A 17,490-nucleotide genomic window follows, 5' to 3' on the forward strand; every position below is an offset into this window, starting at 1 on the left:
AAGTAAAGCAGCTGACGCAATTGATATGGAAAAATCATGTTTCGATATAAGCTGGGTAACTGGAGACCGTACGGAACAATCGGTCAGGAATGTACTCATTCGATATACGTCGGCATAATAGCAAGCCATTATCTATCCACAAAATACTCGGGCGTTTTACAATTGTTTAAGTAAAGATTTAAAAAAATTTCATAAAATATTTAGGTGCTTTAAAAAAAAAATATATATGTCATTTTTATGACAATTTTATCAGGGTATAATCCTTCAGGTCTAATTCTGTTAATCTGCGATACTAGAATTTTCTAAAATCTTAAAATATCAATATGGCAAGTGGATTTCAAAAGAAGCAATATCAATTTTTCCTGAAGGTGTTGAGAACGCGAATCTCTAGATCTCAAGGACGTGGGAAAATTCTTAGGATAACAGAACGAGCAAGGAAGCTCTCTACCTTCAGGACATTCTAAGTTATAATCTGTCGAACCACCGAAAAGAGCTAAGGAGCAGAACTTCCATTGGTCGTGAAATTTCGCTCGAGGCACTCGAAGATTGTGAGATCTCAACCTCCTCAGCTCTAAGATCTACTACTCTAGAGTTAAAGTCGCGACATCTTTCGAATCGCTTTATTTTATTTGCTTATTATTACTGTATTTGATTGTAAATAAATATTGTATTTAATACTAAATTACCAGTAGATATTACTACCGTATTTAATAATAATATGTTATTACACTAGCATGAAATAATTTATTTAGAACGATTATAAATTACTAGGTTTCGAATTGAACTGAAAAGCTGTATATAAATTTCTAAATGTTACAATTATGCATTTGTTCCACTATAATTACGATATCGAGAAATACTCAAACAATATCGTTCAGAATTTCGAATTGCTTTCTGGAATTTTCACGTATAAATTTTCATGACCACCGTAGAGTTATGGAAAATATTCGACTATTTATTTATAACAATATAGGATGTTTTCAGTAGGTATAACATTACATAAGTCTAGTATATTGGGAAGCATATAAATTATGCAAGGTTAAATAATTAAGATAATATAAATACACATTATCTTGCCTATAACAGGAACAATTACTTTGTTCTTCGTTTATGTTAGTTTCTAATCGCATGTATGTTCGTAGCTATCGTACATAGTAAGCTCGTCTTATATTAATTGAAGCATAAAATAATAAGAAATATTAGATATTTATTCAGAAGTAAATTATAACCGAAGATGAATATAAAACTCTAAGATATTGAAATTTTTTCATATGCGCGCTTTTATGTAGTTTATAATACACTATATTTATAGAACTATTAAATAGACGAGGAAGCTAATTTTTCAAATTTTTTATGCGATTATTATGTACATTATAAAGTATTTTTCAATAAGAAAAGCTTTAACAGAAGCGAGAGTAGCGCGAATAATGGCATAGAAATTGACGTATCAATCGATAGCATCCCTTATTTTAAAAAAGTTTTTCGAAGAAAGTTCTACAAAATATAACTACATAATATTCTTAATTATATTAATTACCGAACAAGTTTTATGTTTCGTACCTAAATAAACTCCTTTCTTCTATTAACCTTATACATACCTTACACCGCTACATTATATATGTACATTTTCCAATCGAATCTATTAAAGCCATACTCAAGCGCGTCAAGCTACACAGCCTAGATATCGTTTCAATAAAATCGTACGTTGAGAACGAAAATAATTTCACCTTCCCATCAATCAACGTTACATCAATAAATTACATCCAATCGTTCAATCGATATAAATTTCTATTCATCATACATAAAACATCTAGTCAATCTTACATAACGGCGCTTCAATCATGGCTGCAATTACTTAATTCATTTTCTTGTTTAATTAATTCATAATCATGAATATACATTTGCCACTTTTCTTTGATTATCAGAATTAATTACTTGTCTATTCGATTTCTCCATATTACAGACGAGAATTAAAAATCGTTCACTTGATATTTACTTCACATAATATTCACAAAATAATAATTCGATGAAATTACTAGTAGTAGGTATTTATCAACCTAAACACACAATCCACCTAATTTTTTCAGGACGATTATTTCACCATGACCAATCATTGATCTTTTATCACAAATCTCGCTTTTGATACACTACACCACCAATAAGGATCAAGAGATCCTTTACCCGATTGATATTCACATAGAAATATAATATTAACGATACGTTTCGATAATCGACTGAAAGACACTACTATCCTGCATCGAATTTTTCGAAAACGATCACCTAACAATGCATCGATCCTCTATAGCAAATTTTGGAATTCCATTCGATACATTAGTCACCATTAACAAGAATCGGAATATCTTTCATTCAACTGATATACACATAAAATTATCAACTTTCAGCTTTCAAAAAATAAAAGTCAAAAGATAATCCTTCTCCGAAAGATCATTTGACAATATCTTCCAATTTATTTTGTATTCACAGATTATGTATGAATTATGAAAAAGTCTTCTTTCGTTATTTTAACGCGAACTATTTCGTTTTGAAGAGTAAAGTAATTCCTTGGTTCGTGGCCAAAAGCAGCGAACTGTTATCGCACGTTACGTAGTGCTTTTAACTCGTAGTTGCAACAATCCGGCCAGTGCACTCGTGAATCCGGCATTGTAATCCAATGTGACTTCCGTGTATACGTAATCCTCTCGATGATCGTGAAACTTGTCCGCCTCGTCGGGGCCGGAGACCAGGGCACCATAAAGGATTTGAGGGTTTGGTGCGTCCTTGTCGAATTCGGGCCATCCACAAACGGCTGGTCTGTCGGGGCAGGATGACGCAGCATGATGTGGCTGCTTCGGTGGATTTCGACCCCAACCGACCACGTAACTCCTGCCTAATAGGGGTGGAAAGAGTTTTGCTTTAATTGCGATGCGAGAAACGAAGAAATTAGGGTAACTATACAGGATGTTGAAAAAGGTGAGTGCGATACTTGAAGGTTTTATTATAGTACTCGTAGAGAGAAGTAAAAAGTATGTAATCGATAAATATATTGTATATGTACACTGCTGACCATAAGCATGTATTTGGATTCTTCGTAATGTTAATTTAAGTTCAACGTTTCCCACTGTCTTTGTTCTTTAATTATTTTATTACAAATCTATTAATTTATCCGTGTAGTGTAATGTAATGTAATGTAATCGTGTCTTGCAACGTAGAATACTAAGTAAAGTAAAATTTGTTAAAGTTTTACAATAATTGTAACGACTAGGTGTCTTAATCAGGCTGACCTTCTCAAGTTTATACGACCCGAAATGGATGTTATATTTCAATAGGTATTATTAAAATACGTATAATTCTCAAATGTTTGATTTTATTATTCAATTTAATGTTTGTTCTTTTTGTGTATTCCACACCTTTTATGAATAAAACAATTTTGGAAAGAAACGATATCTGAAGCGATATAAAAGCGAAGAGGAGGTGAGGAGGAGAGCAAGGTTAATACTCACGGTCGACGGTATATATATAGATCTTGAAAACAATTCTTTCAATGTAAAATTAATTTTCATTATTTATTAGCGTTCGATATAAAAAACAAATAACGTTTGATAATAAAGTCTTATCATGATAATTCGTAAAATCACATTTTACTCGAGACCTGCTCCTTTGAATCAGGCTATACAATTTCCAATAGAGTCATATCGTATTATAGCAAGCTTACCGCCTCCTCCCAGCATATAGTAAATTTGTTGCTCGGCAAATTCACGATATTCCTGGGGATCGCCGATACCGGGTGAGTCAGCCGCCTCCAGGCAAACGAACGCTACATTTGCAGCGTGGCAGAGGGTGCCGAACTTGTCGATGTACAGCAATCCCTTCGGCGTGCGTTTTTGCTGGCGCACCGAGAAATCGCAGAAAGCACGTGCCGCGTTCTGATATTCCGGCTGCCCTGTCATCTGTGCCAACAAGACCTGCCAAAATTTTGACTTTAATTCATATCAGCCCGATACAAGTAATTTTTCGCGTTTTAATTTTGCTTTGATTTTCATGATATTTTTTAGTAAATTATCTTGCTGAAGATATTTTAGAAGAAATTAATTGTTTGTAATATTTTCTACGAATTTATTGGCCTTTTTAGGAATCTAATTTGAGAAACGGAACCTAGACAGAAATTTGATTCATCTGCTAGGTATATTGTAAATTGCAAATTAACTCTTTCTGGTCGGCATTGTAATGCGGGGGCAGACAAATGTCCTCAGAAATTACAGCCGGAAAGTTATAGTTATAAGAAAAATGAAAAAAAAGGAATTCGATGAATATGTATCTCTTCTTTTCTATCATTTTTCAGTACTTAATCAGGCGAATGAATTTACCTGAACGCCAGCGACCTTCTTGTTGTAAAAGAATTCGTTCGGTCTCTCTTTGAGATGGAAATGCTGGTAATGATGTTCAGCATCCTCGAGATATATTGTATCGTTCGTTGCCTTGAACAGCCACACCGCCGCCCAAGCCAATTCGTCACCATAATCCGTGCTCTCGTAATACTGAGCTGCTCCACGGATCGCTTCGTGATAAAGCCCTCGATATTCATTGGCAAACTTGTACAATTCCTTGGCGTGTTTCAAACATTTAGCACTGTATTCTGGATCGTGATTACGAAATACCATACTGGATGCTGCGAGGGCAGCAGCGGTTTCACCTGCTAGATCGGATCCTACAAAAATGATTATAGTAATAAAATAATAGATATAGATAAGATAATAGTAAAAATAAGAATAATAATGGTAATTATTATAATAAACAGTATAATTATAATTGATGATAATAATAAATGAGAACAAATAGAACTACGCGTGGAGGAAATTGTTAAATAATACGAAGTACAGAAGTGAATCATTAGGCATTCTCTTTATAATGTTGTTCGAATATATTTTTTTGCAGGTCGAGAACTTTCTCAAATTCTACAATAAAAAGAAACCTATGAATGTTACAGAGCATATATGGACCTGGTGAGAGTCGTAAGAGAAAAGAAACGGAAATCGGCTTTCTCAAATACACTGGAAAGAGAATAGCAGAAAGTATGAAATGAACGTACGAAGAGGTTACTTGACGTTTCAAATCAAAGGAATTCATAATAGAAGTAATAATTATTTTACGTTAAATAACATTTGTCGTGCTGATTACTAATTCTTGAAAAGAACATTTAAGAAATTGTTCTTACACTTGTTCATAAAAACAAAACATTTTCCACAGTATTGCAATTACACAAAATCGGCGATGAACGCGAAAGAAATTTAGGTTAAGCATTCCTACGTAAAATAAATGAAAATATCTTCTAGTTCTTTGATGAAGGCTCTTCTGATTTGATGAAACTTTGTTCGATATCATACATTGCTTTGCAGATGAACGCTGCCTAGTTAAGAAATATTTCTCCACGTTTCGCAGCCAAACAAGTTACATATATAGGAGAAAGGCAAAACTCGCAATATACGTATGTTTGACGAAAGTTTTACGCGAAATTATGAGCTTTCGGGAATTTCACGTTGGCTTTTGGCTCGAAACTACGTATGAACTGCCGCGAAATTTACTCATCGTGTTGCTTGTTCGTTCGAAGTTGATAGCATGTAGTAGGTACATCTGCAATACATGGGATTGTAGGCAGATTTTCTGCTAAAGGGAATTTTGACTAGAATTATCAGTTGCAGTTTTCAAAAACTAGACTATCGTTTCCCCGCGTAAAAATTAAATTTATATAATTGTATGTGGTTACAATATAGAGTTGTAGTAGCATGTACTACAATATAGTTATAATATAGATGATATTCGCACGGTATTGTAGTTAATAGAAAAATGAAAGATATTACTTAACGCACGTTTGTAAATGAATTTGTGAATATTTCAAAAACCTGGTGACAGAATTTTTCACGATCAATCTAATATTGTTATTATTAATATTAGATGTTATGATATTATACCTGGGTGTTCCGGATCAATTTTATAGGCAGGTCTGGTGGTATTCAGTTCTTCTGGTCTCCCCCAAAACGTGTGATCTAATGAGAAATCCCCGACTTGCCCGTAAAAGACATATTCGCTTACATGGCACTTGATGAAGTAGTCTGTAGCCCATTTGATGGCTTTACGAAGTTCGTCGAGTTGGCCAGCCGCGTTGTAAGCTTCTGGCCAACTGACGGCGCCCCAAGCCAGAAGGGTAGTTGTCGAAGCCATAGTAAAACCGAACTTCACGAAATCACCAGCTAAAAATATTTCGAATTATTACATTTTAATGTACTACGTCTTTATCAGGTATTTTTGTTACAACTTTTTAATGATTCAACGTACATATTTTTCTTCAGTTTATTAATCAAGATGATTGTACTCTAGAATATCGTGACATTCAACTTGCAAAACTTGAAAAGCAACTTACAAATGGATGTATAATATATCTGTTATAAGATGTATAGATATTTTAGTATATGTATAATTATTTATAGAGATAAACGTATAAAGATCAGTGGTAAAAATAATTTGCTAAACTAAAGAATTAAATCTACAAGTATGCTCACGTGTATGCGCCCGTTAAGCGGCTAATAAAGCTTCCAGTCAATTATAATCCCTATTTTTGTTAGAAAATGATAAGAACATATTTACTCTCAAACTCAAATTAACGATGTTGGATTTTGAAATTGCTCTTCTAGAAAAAATTACGAAAAATGCGACTTTCTTTTTACCTACAGTCTTCCTTCTACAGTCGTTAATAAATATTACTCGTGACATTACTCGAAGAAATAATCCTAACAAAAAAGAAAAAAAGGAAAAAGATGTGCAAGCACTTTCATATATCAATATAACGATAGCAAATTTACACAATCACGATATCGCGTAGGTAGAAAATTCTATCTACAGAACTTCATTTCTAGTAAGTATATTTTCCACTGATCATTTTATCGTTGCCTGAGCGATGCAATCATTCCTATATACTATGTAGTCTATATACCATACTATATACTGTTTTCAACTACCATCATAATAGCCTCCGGTCAAATCTTCTCCGTTCAGTCCTCGATCGTCGAGCGCCGAGTCCTCTCTCCATGGGATTCGATTGTTCTCCGGCAGCTTTCCCGATCGTTGTGCCTCGTAAAACAAAAGCGAAAGCTCCAGCACACGAGCGTAATCGTTCTCGTCCTCGATGGGTTTCACGTAGTACGGTGGGTTCGCGTTTATCGTATCGATGAAGGCTATCGATGCTATCGCCAAGCTCTGTAATGTGAATCATTCATTGAATTAAGCTTTTCGCGTAACTATCGAGGTGAGTTCAACGCATACGTGATCGTTCATCAGAATGAACGAGGATGTATGTATTTTTTTATTTTTATCAATGATAATATTCCCTTTTACATCGTTGTTGCTTCTTATTTTTCTTATTTAGTAAGGATTCTGTCTTTTTGAAAAGGATAAAAATATTTTCCTTCGATAATCGTACGAGTTCTGCGAACGTCTTGTAAGTTCTCGAAGTTAGGGGTTCTTATCAAATTTAACGAAAGTGACATATTCTCGACACTATAGAGTTATGTCGAAACCACAAAGTATGACTGCAATAAATCCGCAAGGCACGTACACGTGTTGTACGTGACGGACTTTCGTAAAGGCCACCTAAGAAGCGACAGCTAAACTTTCGTTATAACCTTAGGTAGTCGATAGAAGCGAAGCCACTCCTCTTTCCGATTCTATCGCGGAAGAATGCTCAATTTTTATCGCAGACAGAATTTTATTTCTCCGATGGGAAAACATAAATTCACTCAGCTATCATATTTTATTGCCTTCAGATAATTATAATATTCGAAGCTCCATATCTGCTTTTTTTCATCTTTATTTAATACTTAGACAAGATAATTTTAAATGTTATTCCTTAACTGTATGTTTATTGAAAATTAGCCCATTTCTAACACAATTATATAAAATGTTCCGAGATGTATACGAAAGAATTCCTAGTATCGCTCCGAAACAGCGAGAATATTCGATAAAAAATCTTCATTGTAAAACACATTATGTACATCCATTCATATCCTTTACCTTAAAAATGTTCTTAGAAAAATTTATTATGGCACAACCTAATATAAGAAGAAATACTACAATATTTTATTGATCGAACGAACAACTCTAAACCGAGCAATTTTTATACTTGTCACAGGTTTAAGAAGGTCCAGCAGCGTAAAAGGGACATCGATAAACATCGATATCATTTCGTGACATCGATTGCGAATAAAATTTCGTGTTCATATCGGCGATATCGGTCGATGTGTACGTGAAATGAGTTTGGAACCGCGTTTGGTGCGACGTGTACTTCGTACAGTCCGGCGTTACATTCTTTCTAAGAAATTCTCAAGGTTCGTCGACCATGTAATATCTGTATGACAAACGCCAATACCCTTTGCAAACACGAAGCTTATTGTAAACTCGTGTTCTCGCATTTTTACCACTACGGCCGACGACGAAATTTGTCCACACGCGGCTCGCTGCTACGCGGACTTTAATATTTGCGATCTTACGCGGGGATTTCGTTGCAAACATGAAACGTAGTACCAGCGTCCGTTGGTACATGCGAGTTTCTGCAGTTTCTGTGTAATAGAAAAAGTCGACGAACCGAAGGTTTTCTCTTTTTGCTACGTTGGAAATTATTTTCACTGAAAGTTTCTTTCCTACACCATGTAAAGAATTACAGAAAGAAATTAACAGATGTGTAAAATTACTTTTACTAGAAGTTCGTTTGTTTCGCTATGTAGAAGATTATAGCAAAAAATGAATTTTATGTATAATTAAAGTAACGTGCAAAAATCTTAAACCACTTACAAAATAGAACCGTTTTGCTCTTACGAAGAGAGAATCCTTGGTATGATTTAAGAATTATCGATTAACGCAAAAGATTAAAGACAATTAATAGTAATTAATAAAAATGGAAAATACATTTTTTCTTTTTTCACATCTGGTTGTTAGCAACGCCAATATGAGCAGAGATAGACATTTAGCAGTTAGATTTTTCAAAATATCGATATCTCTTTTAGGAAGGAGAAAACGATTGAAACTTGATCTTTATTACAGAGATCTTCGCCCGAAGTTCTTTTGATCCGGTATTTATCGCGAAAAAATTTAATCTGAAGCAATTAATATTTAAAGTGGCCGTCATTGACTTTGCGGGCTTTCAGAAATTCATTTACAAATGTGATGGTTGTCTTATGATCTCCAAGCCACTGAATCGCAGGAAAGGTGAATTAATCAAATCGATCGATACTTTCTTTAATTAGACGATTTATTTATGCAAGAGTAATCCCGTTCGAAGGTCGATCCCATCAGACAGTAAGAATGCAGACTCGCGTGATGGTAATACACGTCTGCTTAGTAAGACATGGGGACCGGAAGTCGATGTCCCGGCTGCTACTTCCGGCCACACGAAGGAGTCTACAGCTCGTCAATGTCAGATCCAAGGAGGGAAAATTCGATTTCACCATATCGAAATGTCATCTGATATAAAATTAGAAATGGATATTGCACATTTTCAGAGACGTATAATTTAATATACATAATATAAAAAGTATAGTAAGTTATTTACATTTTACACGTTTCTCATCCATTTCTTTTACAGCTGATGATATTTAATTGTTTTTAAATGTATTATTTTTACACCATCCTATATTATATCTGGATATTTCTATACTATAAAATATTTAACAGTTTAATATTATTTTTATATCGTACGTATATTCATATATTTATACTAGAGTTTTAAAAGTGCTTATGTTTAGAAAAAGGAGGAATCATACGTTCATCGATGTTTACTTTGCAATTTACTATTTTGTCGTAAAGTTATTTGCAGAATAAAAATCACGTTATCATCTCCAAAGATGCAATAATGTAAAATAAGTTAATAAAACGAAAGTTCAATGGCAACTAGTTTGTCGAAATTGCGAGTGAGCGTGTTGTGTTCGATGAAACGAACATCGAGTTTTTCGGCGTTTGATTTCGCGCGAGTCAATTCGAACGCGTTGCATCGCGCCAGAAGCAACAATAAGTATTCAAAACGACGTCTCGCGTCGGCATTTTGTTCGATGAGCAAGCACATATGTAAGTGTGTGTACGTATGAATCGAAAAGACATGACGTAACACGTGACGATAGAATGGAATCTTACGTGTATTTGATACGAAGCGATAAGAAATACATACATATAAAATTAGTAACGCTCTTATAATTCCATGACTTACAATTAAAAGTGATATAAGTAGCTATGTATATATATACAGGGTGGTTGGTAACTGGTGGTACAAGCGGAAAGGGGGTGATCCTACGCGAAAAAAGAAGTCGAAAATATAGAATAAAAATTTTTCGTTTGAGGCTTTGTTTTCGAGAAAATCGACTTTGAATTTTCGCTCAGTACGCGTGCACTTTATCACGCCTCGTTATGACGGATCTCATTGTAGATCGTTGTCTCGATGGAAAAATTAAAAAAAAAGAAAACAAATTTTTACTCTATATTTTCGACTTCTTTTTTCGCGTAGAATCACCCCCTTTCCGCTTGTACCACCAGTTACCAACCACCCTGTATATCAAAATATTTAATTGTTAATATTACAATATTATAATAATCCATTAATGTAATTACCCTACTATTGTGTGCTAATCTTGTTATTGTTAATTTATCTTTTAATCTTTTGTATCTTACCTTCCTTCCTTATATTTTATAATTATATTTTAATATAATTAATATAATTTTTGCTTTTAATAAAATCAATATAAAATAAATATAATCTTTCATTATACGTGATATTATGCGCCAATATAATAACTATAATTTATACGTGACAAAGTCAAATTATTCGGTACAAAACTCATACGAGGAACTATAGATCAATTTTTCAGGATGAGTGGTTGCAAACATGCTGATTATAAACGTTATAAAATGACTGATGTTGTACAACGACACGTGTCATAAATTAATTTGCTATTTGAAGTTTCTGGATATAATTTGGATGTAATCAATCACCTTATCTTTACGTTTATCCGATTTTATCCCTGACCCGAAATTTAACACTATGAAAATGAAACGCATATCACCTGATAAAAAGAGGAACGGTTCATTGGAAAATAAATGTACGTGCCAAATTTTTCGTAGCCACTATAGAAATTAGGTAGTTTGACGTCTGTTATCACAATGAAGAATGATCACTCACCGCAACATAGATGACAAACGCGTTCAGTTCCATTCTCGATTTTTCTCCCACAATTCTTTCTGTGGGACAACGGACGACTGTTAATCACCTTTTCGCGGCGTTTGCCAACATCGATGTAAAACGCATTTCGGGATGTTGCATGTCGATTATTCACGTGCACCTCTTCATCAATAATTTCCACTCCTGTGAAATCGTTTCTTTAATCACAAAAGCGTTTCTTTCCTTGTTCCGATCTTGAAGAGTTCTTTACGATTTGATCAAATGTATAATTAAATTGATCAACGTTTGTAGTTAATATTCTTCTAGCGTCGTTCACAAAGTGGAGGAATTACTTGATTGATTATCTTGACTTTGAATAAAATCATCCACTGATTCTGTAATACGTGAGAAACCGACTTAGTAAATTGAAAATGACGCAATTTTATTGGATTCTTTGAGAAATTTTTCATTAACCCCTTCTCGTACCATTTAGTTCGACGAAACAGACCAGCCTGATGCTCGTAAACAGGAACTAACATTTGGTCACAATCGTAACGGGCGAAGAAACAATCCGCGAGTTCGGCTTGTTATGTTTACGTTTGGCCCAAGTATCTGGTCGCGAGTCAGACTCGCGATATTCATATTTGGACCAAAATCTTCATCGCGAGTCTGACTCGCTAAAGTACGGGAAAGGGTTAATAATTACTGCTTTAGAAGCTCACAAATTTTCTGATTTCCACGCGATATCGGAATAAACCTAAATATCTTTCTTGTTGTCTTTGAACTTTACGCAAGAATAAATTACCTTTCCTCTTTGCTGACAGCCAAGTTGCAATTGTTTAGTTTATGTGTTCACAATTTTGTTACATTTTGTACTTAACATTTTATTAGAATCTCTAAGAAACATATATCTGACGTTTCGAGGAATTGGATCAGAATTATCGTCACAGAGACATCGAATTACAGCGGGAATTATATTGTGCAGCCACAAACGTGCTGCATTTACTGCGATGTTTTTAATTTATTATTTGATCTTAAATGTACGAACAAAATTACTTTATTATTTTAGAATTGGTCTCATATAATATGAAGAACGTGACTTATACATACGTCATGTTCTGTCCCTGCAATCTTCATATTAAGACATACTATTAAAAGAAACATTTTTTAATACCTTTTAAATCATACCTTTATCTCCTTTCCATTCATCGTTTAATTAACTCACCATTTCCTTAAAACTCAGACATTAAAATAACATTTAAAATATTCTTCACGAATTTTAGATATTCATGCAAAATTTCCTAAATACCTTACACAAATCCTGCACAGTTTTTAAATAGTTTCCATGAAAAAATTCACATCGTAAAGTTATATTTTCTCTTGTCTTTTCAAACACTTCTAACGAATCTTTTACTCAAGAAGTGATGATGTATTAAACGGCCGTCGTTTCTCTCATTACGTTTTTCCTCAGTTATGTAAGAACCGATCGATGCGACCAGGATGTTTGAAACGCTTCTTTAACCATAAAACATAAAGAAGATAATCGTTTCCAAGCAAAAAAGAACGATTTTTATATCACGCACGGCGCGCGGAATTTTTACTGTTGTATTATCAAGAATTTTCAAAACGAGTAAATCATATTACATTCGCGAACGAAAGACTATTGAAGAGGAAAATTCGTGAACTAAGTATTATCCTCTTTTCGTAGCTGGTTTTATTAACGATTCGCCTAAGAAGGTTGCTCTTTGTACTATTGGCATATATACAGAGCTAAGAATATTCTATCTAGTTACTCTGTGCTTGGTTTATCACGTTTCTTAAAGTTTTCCTTAGGCGAAAATTGCCTTTGCTTAAATTGCGACATAAGCATGAATTCCACGTTTGAATTAATTTATGGGAACGTAGCAAATCTTTCGATGTGACGCGTGTTCTTGTAATAATTTTGATCCTTTCATCTAAAGTTCTTTTTGCTCTATATTAAAATATTTCCTTTCAAACACACGCGAAGTGCCTTAAAAATAAAGCGAATTGTGGTCAAAAAATAAAAAACATCAAACAGACCGAGAAAGTAAACAAATATATTTATATCGTGTTTTCTTTACTATGATCTTCATGTATGCTTCTATTTTTGGATAAACGCAGTGATCATGTTCGCACGACACTATTAACTTAACTTAACTTAACTTAAAAACTGTTATCTGTTCGTGGAAAGCGCGTCTGACATATTCGTGTGGATTCCACAAAGAGACCGACGTTAATTTCGCGATAAAGAAGAACGTACTAGCCGAAGATTCGGATTGTTCGTCCGTGCGCGTTATTTGCATTCCACCAGAGGGATTTCTTGGTAAAGCGATCTCACAGAGGTACCCTGGAAACCGAGCGCACAGGAAGTTTGGAAAGTCGACGTTTACTGCCGACGCTAAATATTTTGTCTGCGTGCTTTCCGACGACGACGATTCATAAAATATATGGCACGAAGTATAGCACTCGTTATACTTACTCGTAGTACTCGTTACTCGTAATATTTAACGAGTGAAAGATATCTTTGCTTAATAATGTTCGTATTAATGTTTGAACTAATGTTCTATTTTTCCTATTGTTTTCATAAAACTTTAAATTCGTATAAACATGCACAGCCTATCAACGACTTTTTTTTTTAGTTAAAACTGTTTTCTTTTTTCCTAACAATTTGACAAATGCATAATTATTTCTTTAGTAATATCGTATCTCGTTCGTTAAACTAGCATGCGTGAAAATCCAAACGGAAATGAACGAGAAAGGAGCAAGAAGCGAAATTCTTGATTTAATTGACAAGTACATCAACCGACAGCTCCAGTTCAATACGAAATAATGATCGGTTGTATACTCTCGTTATGACAACTTGTACAGCAATTATGGACGCGTTCCATCCGTTAGCAAAATGGCAAACAACCAGAAGAAAGTTCCGCTTCGTTACCGAAACTTCCTACGAATAGCTTTTATGATTTAATAAAAAAAAAAAATAGCTCTTTTGTAGCTCTATAAACAATCTTCTATCTCTAAGCGGTGCTTCGAGGAAAAAGTGTTTTAAAATAAGATTCCAGAAATGAAATATTTAACGATAATTCTAACAATAAACTTCAATGATATTCAATGGTATTGCAATGCACTTGTTACATTTAGCAGGCAAGATCCAACTGCACGAAGTTCTTTTTAGCTGTCGATTTCGTGTGAGTCATCGAAATCATGCATATTGCATATAAATTATAAATACGTATGAAAGATACTTCGATGGTTGTCAAGTCGACATTTTCAATGCAGACGAAGACGTTGTTTACCACTGACTCATTTAACGCGTTTTCTATTAAGAATATTAAATGCCAAAGGACGGTCAAACGTATCGCCTAATCGCGAAAATGAAGATGAAAGTGGTACCGATACATAGACATTATTTTTGATAGTTTATAATACTTTAAATTTATGTGCATAAGGGTTTTTTTACTAATTGTTATTTTGCCCTAATTTGTACATTTTTGAAGATATATTCATTGAAATATATCGTATTTCATTCATATATCGTATTCATTCACGAATATTTAATCATGCAATATAATTAAGCTATTTATTATAAATTAAAAAGAAATTCAGATTAAAATCAGTTTCTTTCAGATATCTTTTATAATCCTTCCAAAAAGTTGATTATAAGATAACTTTACTTTTTCCATCCTTTTTTCTGTGAATGGTATAAATAATATTGCAAAAAATTCATTACACTAATAATATTTCTCTGTAAATGGAAAATTCGATAGAAATCGAAATCTAAATCCTAAATATAGAATTAGGAAAGGAAAAAAGAAGAAGCAATATTTAAAAAGAAATTCTGAATTATGCAGGGGAAGAATAGGAAAAGAAATAACTTTTCCAAAACTTCTATTAATTCGCAGATTACTACCCGATCGTTTGGAAAGTATTTCACATATCGTAGATACTCGTTTATATCTCCTACCAAAGCTCGTTAACGAACAGAGTAGTATATCTTTAAATGAAAAACGCAATAAATAAACATTCATTATCGTAATTACCCGTAATTTAATCTCGATTAGATGAAACGACTTCCTCGATTGAACCTCACCTTTCTTTTCTTCAACACCTTTAAGCAGTGACGATCCACTTTTTACATTCTGCTATTGTTTACAAAATCCTACCCTGTTCAAGTAAATTTCCACAATATTCAGAGAAATCACAAAATTCTTTATCGCGAAACAGATTGTTCGTTGTTTCGATACTCCAGCTGCGATTCACTTCGACATTTGAACTACACTATGCATTTAACGAGGTGAACGCACTTGTCAGTCAGAAAGTTCATGAACCGAGAGTTTCAAAGAATCCAGCGTTTGATGATCGCGTTTCGATCGATTCGTCGACTGATCGATTATGTGTCTGACTGACTGACTTACTGACTGACTGACTGACCAACGATTGTGACTTGCCGACGATCTTCCAACCGCGAACAGGTGGGGAAGGAAGTGGGGGTGATCCCTCGGAGAACGAAAGTACTTGTCTCGCATTTAATTGTTTGAGAGCGATTGGTGTACCGAGGAAAAACGCGGACAGTGGAAAGATGAGAAAGTGCGAGAAATTGTATCTTCTGTTGCGATAAGCAAAATATAGAAACACGTTTAATCGTAAAAATTTCTACTTGTGAAATCAAAGTAATCGTTTCATATTTACCGTGAACAGTTGCGTGGCGAGGAAAGAATTTGTAGAACATATAGAGAGGATGTGTAGGAATGTATCGAATAAAAATAAAGTTATTCTTGGCCTAAGATATAAGCATCGTCGTCTGACGCAATTGTTTCGAAGATAATAAATAATGTAAATAAAAAGAATTATATCTTCGTTGGTATACGAAGAATGTAACACAGATATATAGAAGTGATATATAGAAATAATACGAATAAACAAGTCCTTCTTTCCTTTTGATCAACGTATTGCATTTTAGTGATATGCCAATCGTAAGAGAATTGATATGACTTGTAACCTACGGTCATTTCTACGAACCAGTCAGAATGTTGAAAAAGCCTGAGAATGGAGTATTGGGTCGATCCACGTTACGTTCGATTACTGAAATATCCTAATTACATCGGGGTAACGAGTATACGAAAACGGAAATTCGTGCGATTTAAAGACTTCGTTTCGGAGCTGTAATTAGTCGGTCACTTTCTTTTTTAGTCAATTTTCTTCCCTTTTTTGACTGTCTCTCATCGACGAACGGGCAAAATTAATTGAAATCTCTGGACGAGATTGTAATTCGATGCTTGGACCGACAAAAACTGACAAGTTGGAAAAGGGAATTGTTCGGTGTGGCTATTTCAGTGTTTTCTCAATTTTCATTCTGGAAATCTGCAGTTTCACCGTTGTCCTCGTTTCCACTTTTTCTTTTTCAATTGTTTAAATTTAACGAGCTTCCAACTTCAAACACGACAGCGTCACTTTTTCACAAGGGTTTGATGAAACATTTTTGTTCGTTCTCTGAAAAATTCCAGAAATTATATTTTCTCTGTTTTTATATCAAATACAAACATATTATTGAATAACAGGAAAGCTTTTAAGATGTTTTAAAATTTAGACAAATTGGTTTATACTCTGCAAAAGGACAAAGAAGATAAAAAAGAATCGATCTCCATCGTTTTCAGAATTTTACGTATAACAATTTGTGTCTTTTATTTCCGCTACAATGTCACGTACAATACGCAATAAGAACTGAGAATATATTTTTTCCACGTATGATTGATTATAACGAATTATGATTATCCTAACAAATTATGGTACACACGTATATCTTATTTTACTATTTATACAAATCAGTTTAAAAAACGCAATATAATTTGTCAAATTATTTTAGGGTCATTGATATAAAATCTATTTCATAATTACATATTTTATTAAAAAACGGAATATATTTATATATTCTTCAATTGTTCAATTTGTGTCTTTTATTTCCGCTACATTGTCACGTACAATACGCAGTAAGAACTGAGAATATATGTTTCCACGTATGATTGATTATAACGAATTATGATTATCCTAACAAATCATTGTACACACGTATATCTTATTTTACTATTTATACAAATCAGCTTAAGAAACGCAATATAATTTGTCAAATTATTTTAGGGTCATTGATATAAAATCTATTTCATAATTACATATTTTATTTAAAAATGAAATATATTTATATATTCTTCAACTGTCTAGTGTAAACCCGCTATACAATCATGATTAAATAATTCCAAGGTATGAATAATTCTAATAATTTC

At 33.7% G+C, this 17,490-nt stretch overlaps 1 protein-coding gene across 2 annotated transcripts; it reads right to left on the bottom strand.

Annotated features, from left to right (window-relative positions):
• Window positions 1-934: 934 nt before the first annotated feature.
• Window positions 935-15,654, bottom strand: LOC117205503 (endoglucanase E-4-like). Of its 2 annotated transcripts, none has more exons than XM_033443964.1 (7): window positions 15,303-15,654; window positions 11,213-11,586; window positions 7,011-7,248; window positions 5,967-6,245; window positions 4,365-4,705; window positions 3,713-3,962; window positions 935-2,887 (listed from the first exon to the last, which is right to left on the bottom strand). In XM_033443964.1, the coding sequence occupies exons 2-7, from the start codon at window positions 11,243-11,245 to the stop codon at window positions 2,601-2,603; spliced, it is 1,428 nt and encodes a 475-aa protein (XP_033299855.1). In that variant the 5' UTR covers window positions 11,246-11,586; window positions 15,303-15,654; the 3' UTR covers window positions 935-2,600. The 2 variants fall into 2 exon arrangements, with proteins under 2 accessions (XP_033299855.1, XP_033299856.1); XM_033443965.1 differs by lacking the exon at window positions 15,303-15,654 and adding an exon at window positions 11,997-12,235.
• Between the last annotated feature and the right edge of the window lie 1,836 nt (window positions 15,655-17,490).

This window comes from Bombus bifarius, unplaced genomic scaffold (genome assembly GCF_011952205.1).
Source record: "Bombus bifarius isolate JDL3187 unplaced genomic scaffold, Bbif_JDL3187 scf7180000007991, whole genome shotgun sequence".
NCBI classification, from domain to species: domain Eukaryota; kingdom Metazoa; phylum Arthropoda; class Insecta; order Hymenoptera; family Apidae; genus Bombus; species Bombus bifarius.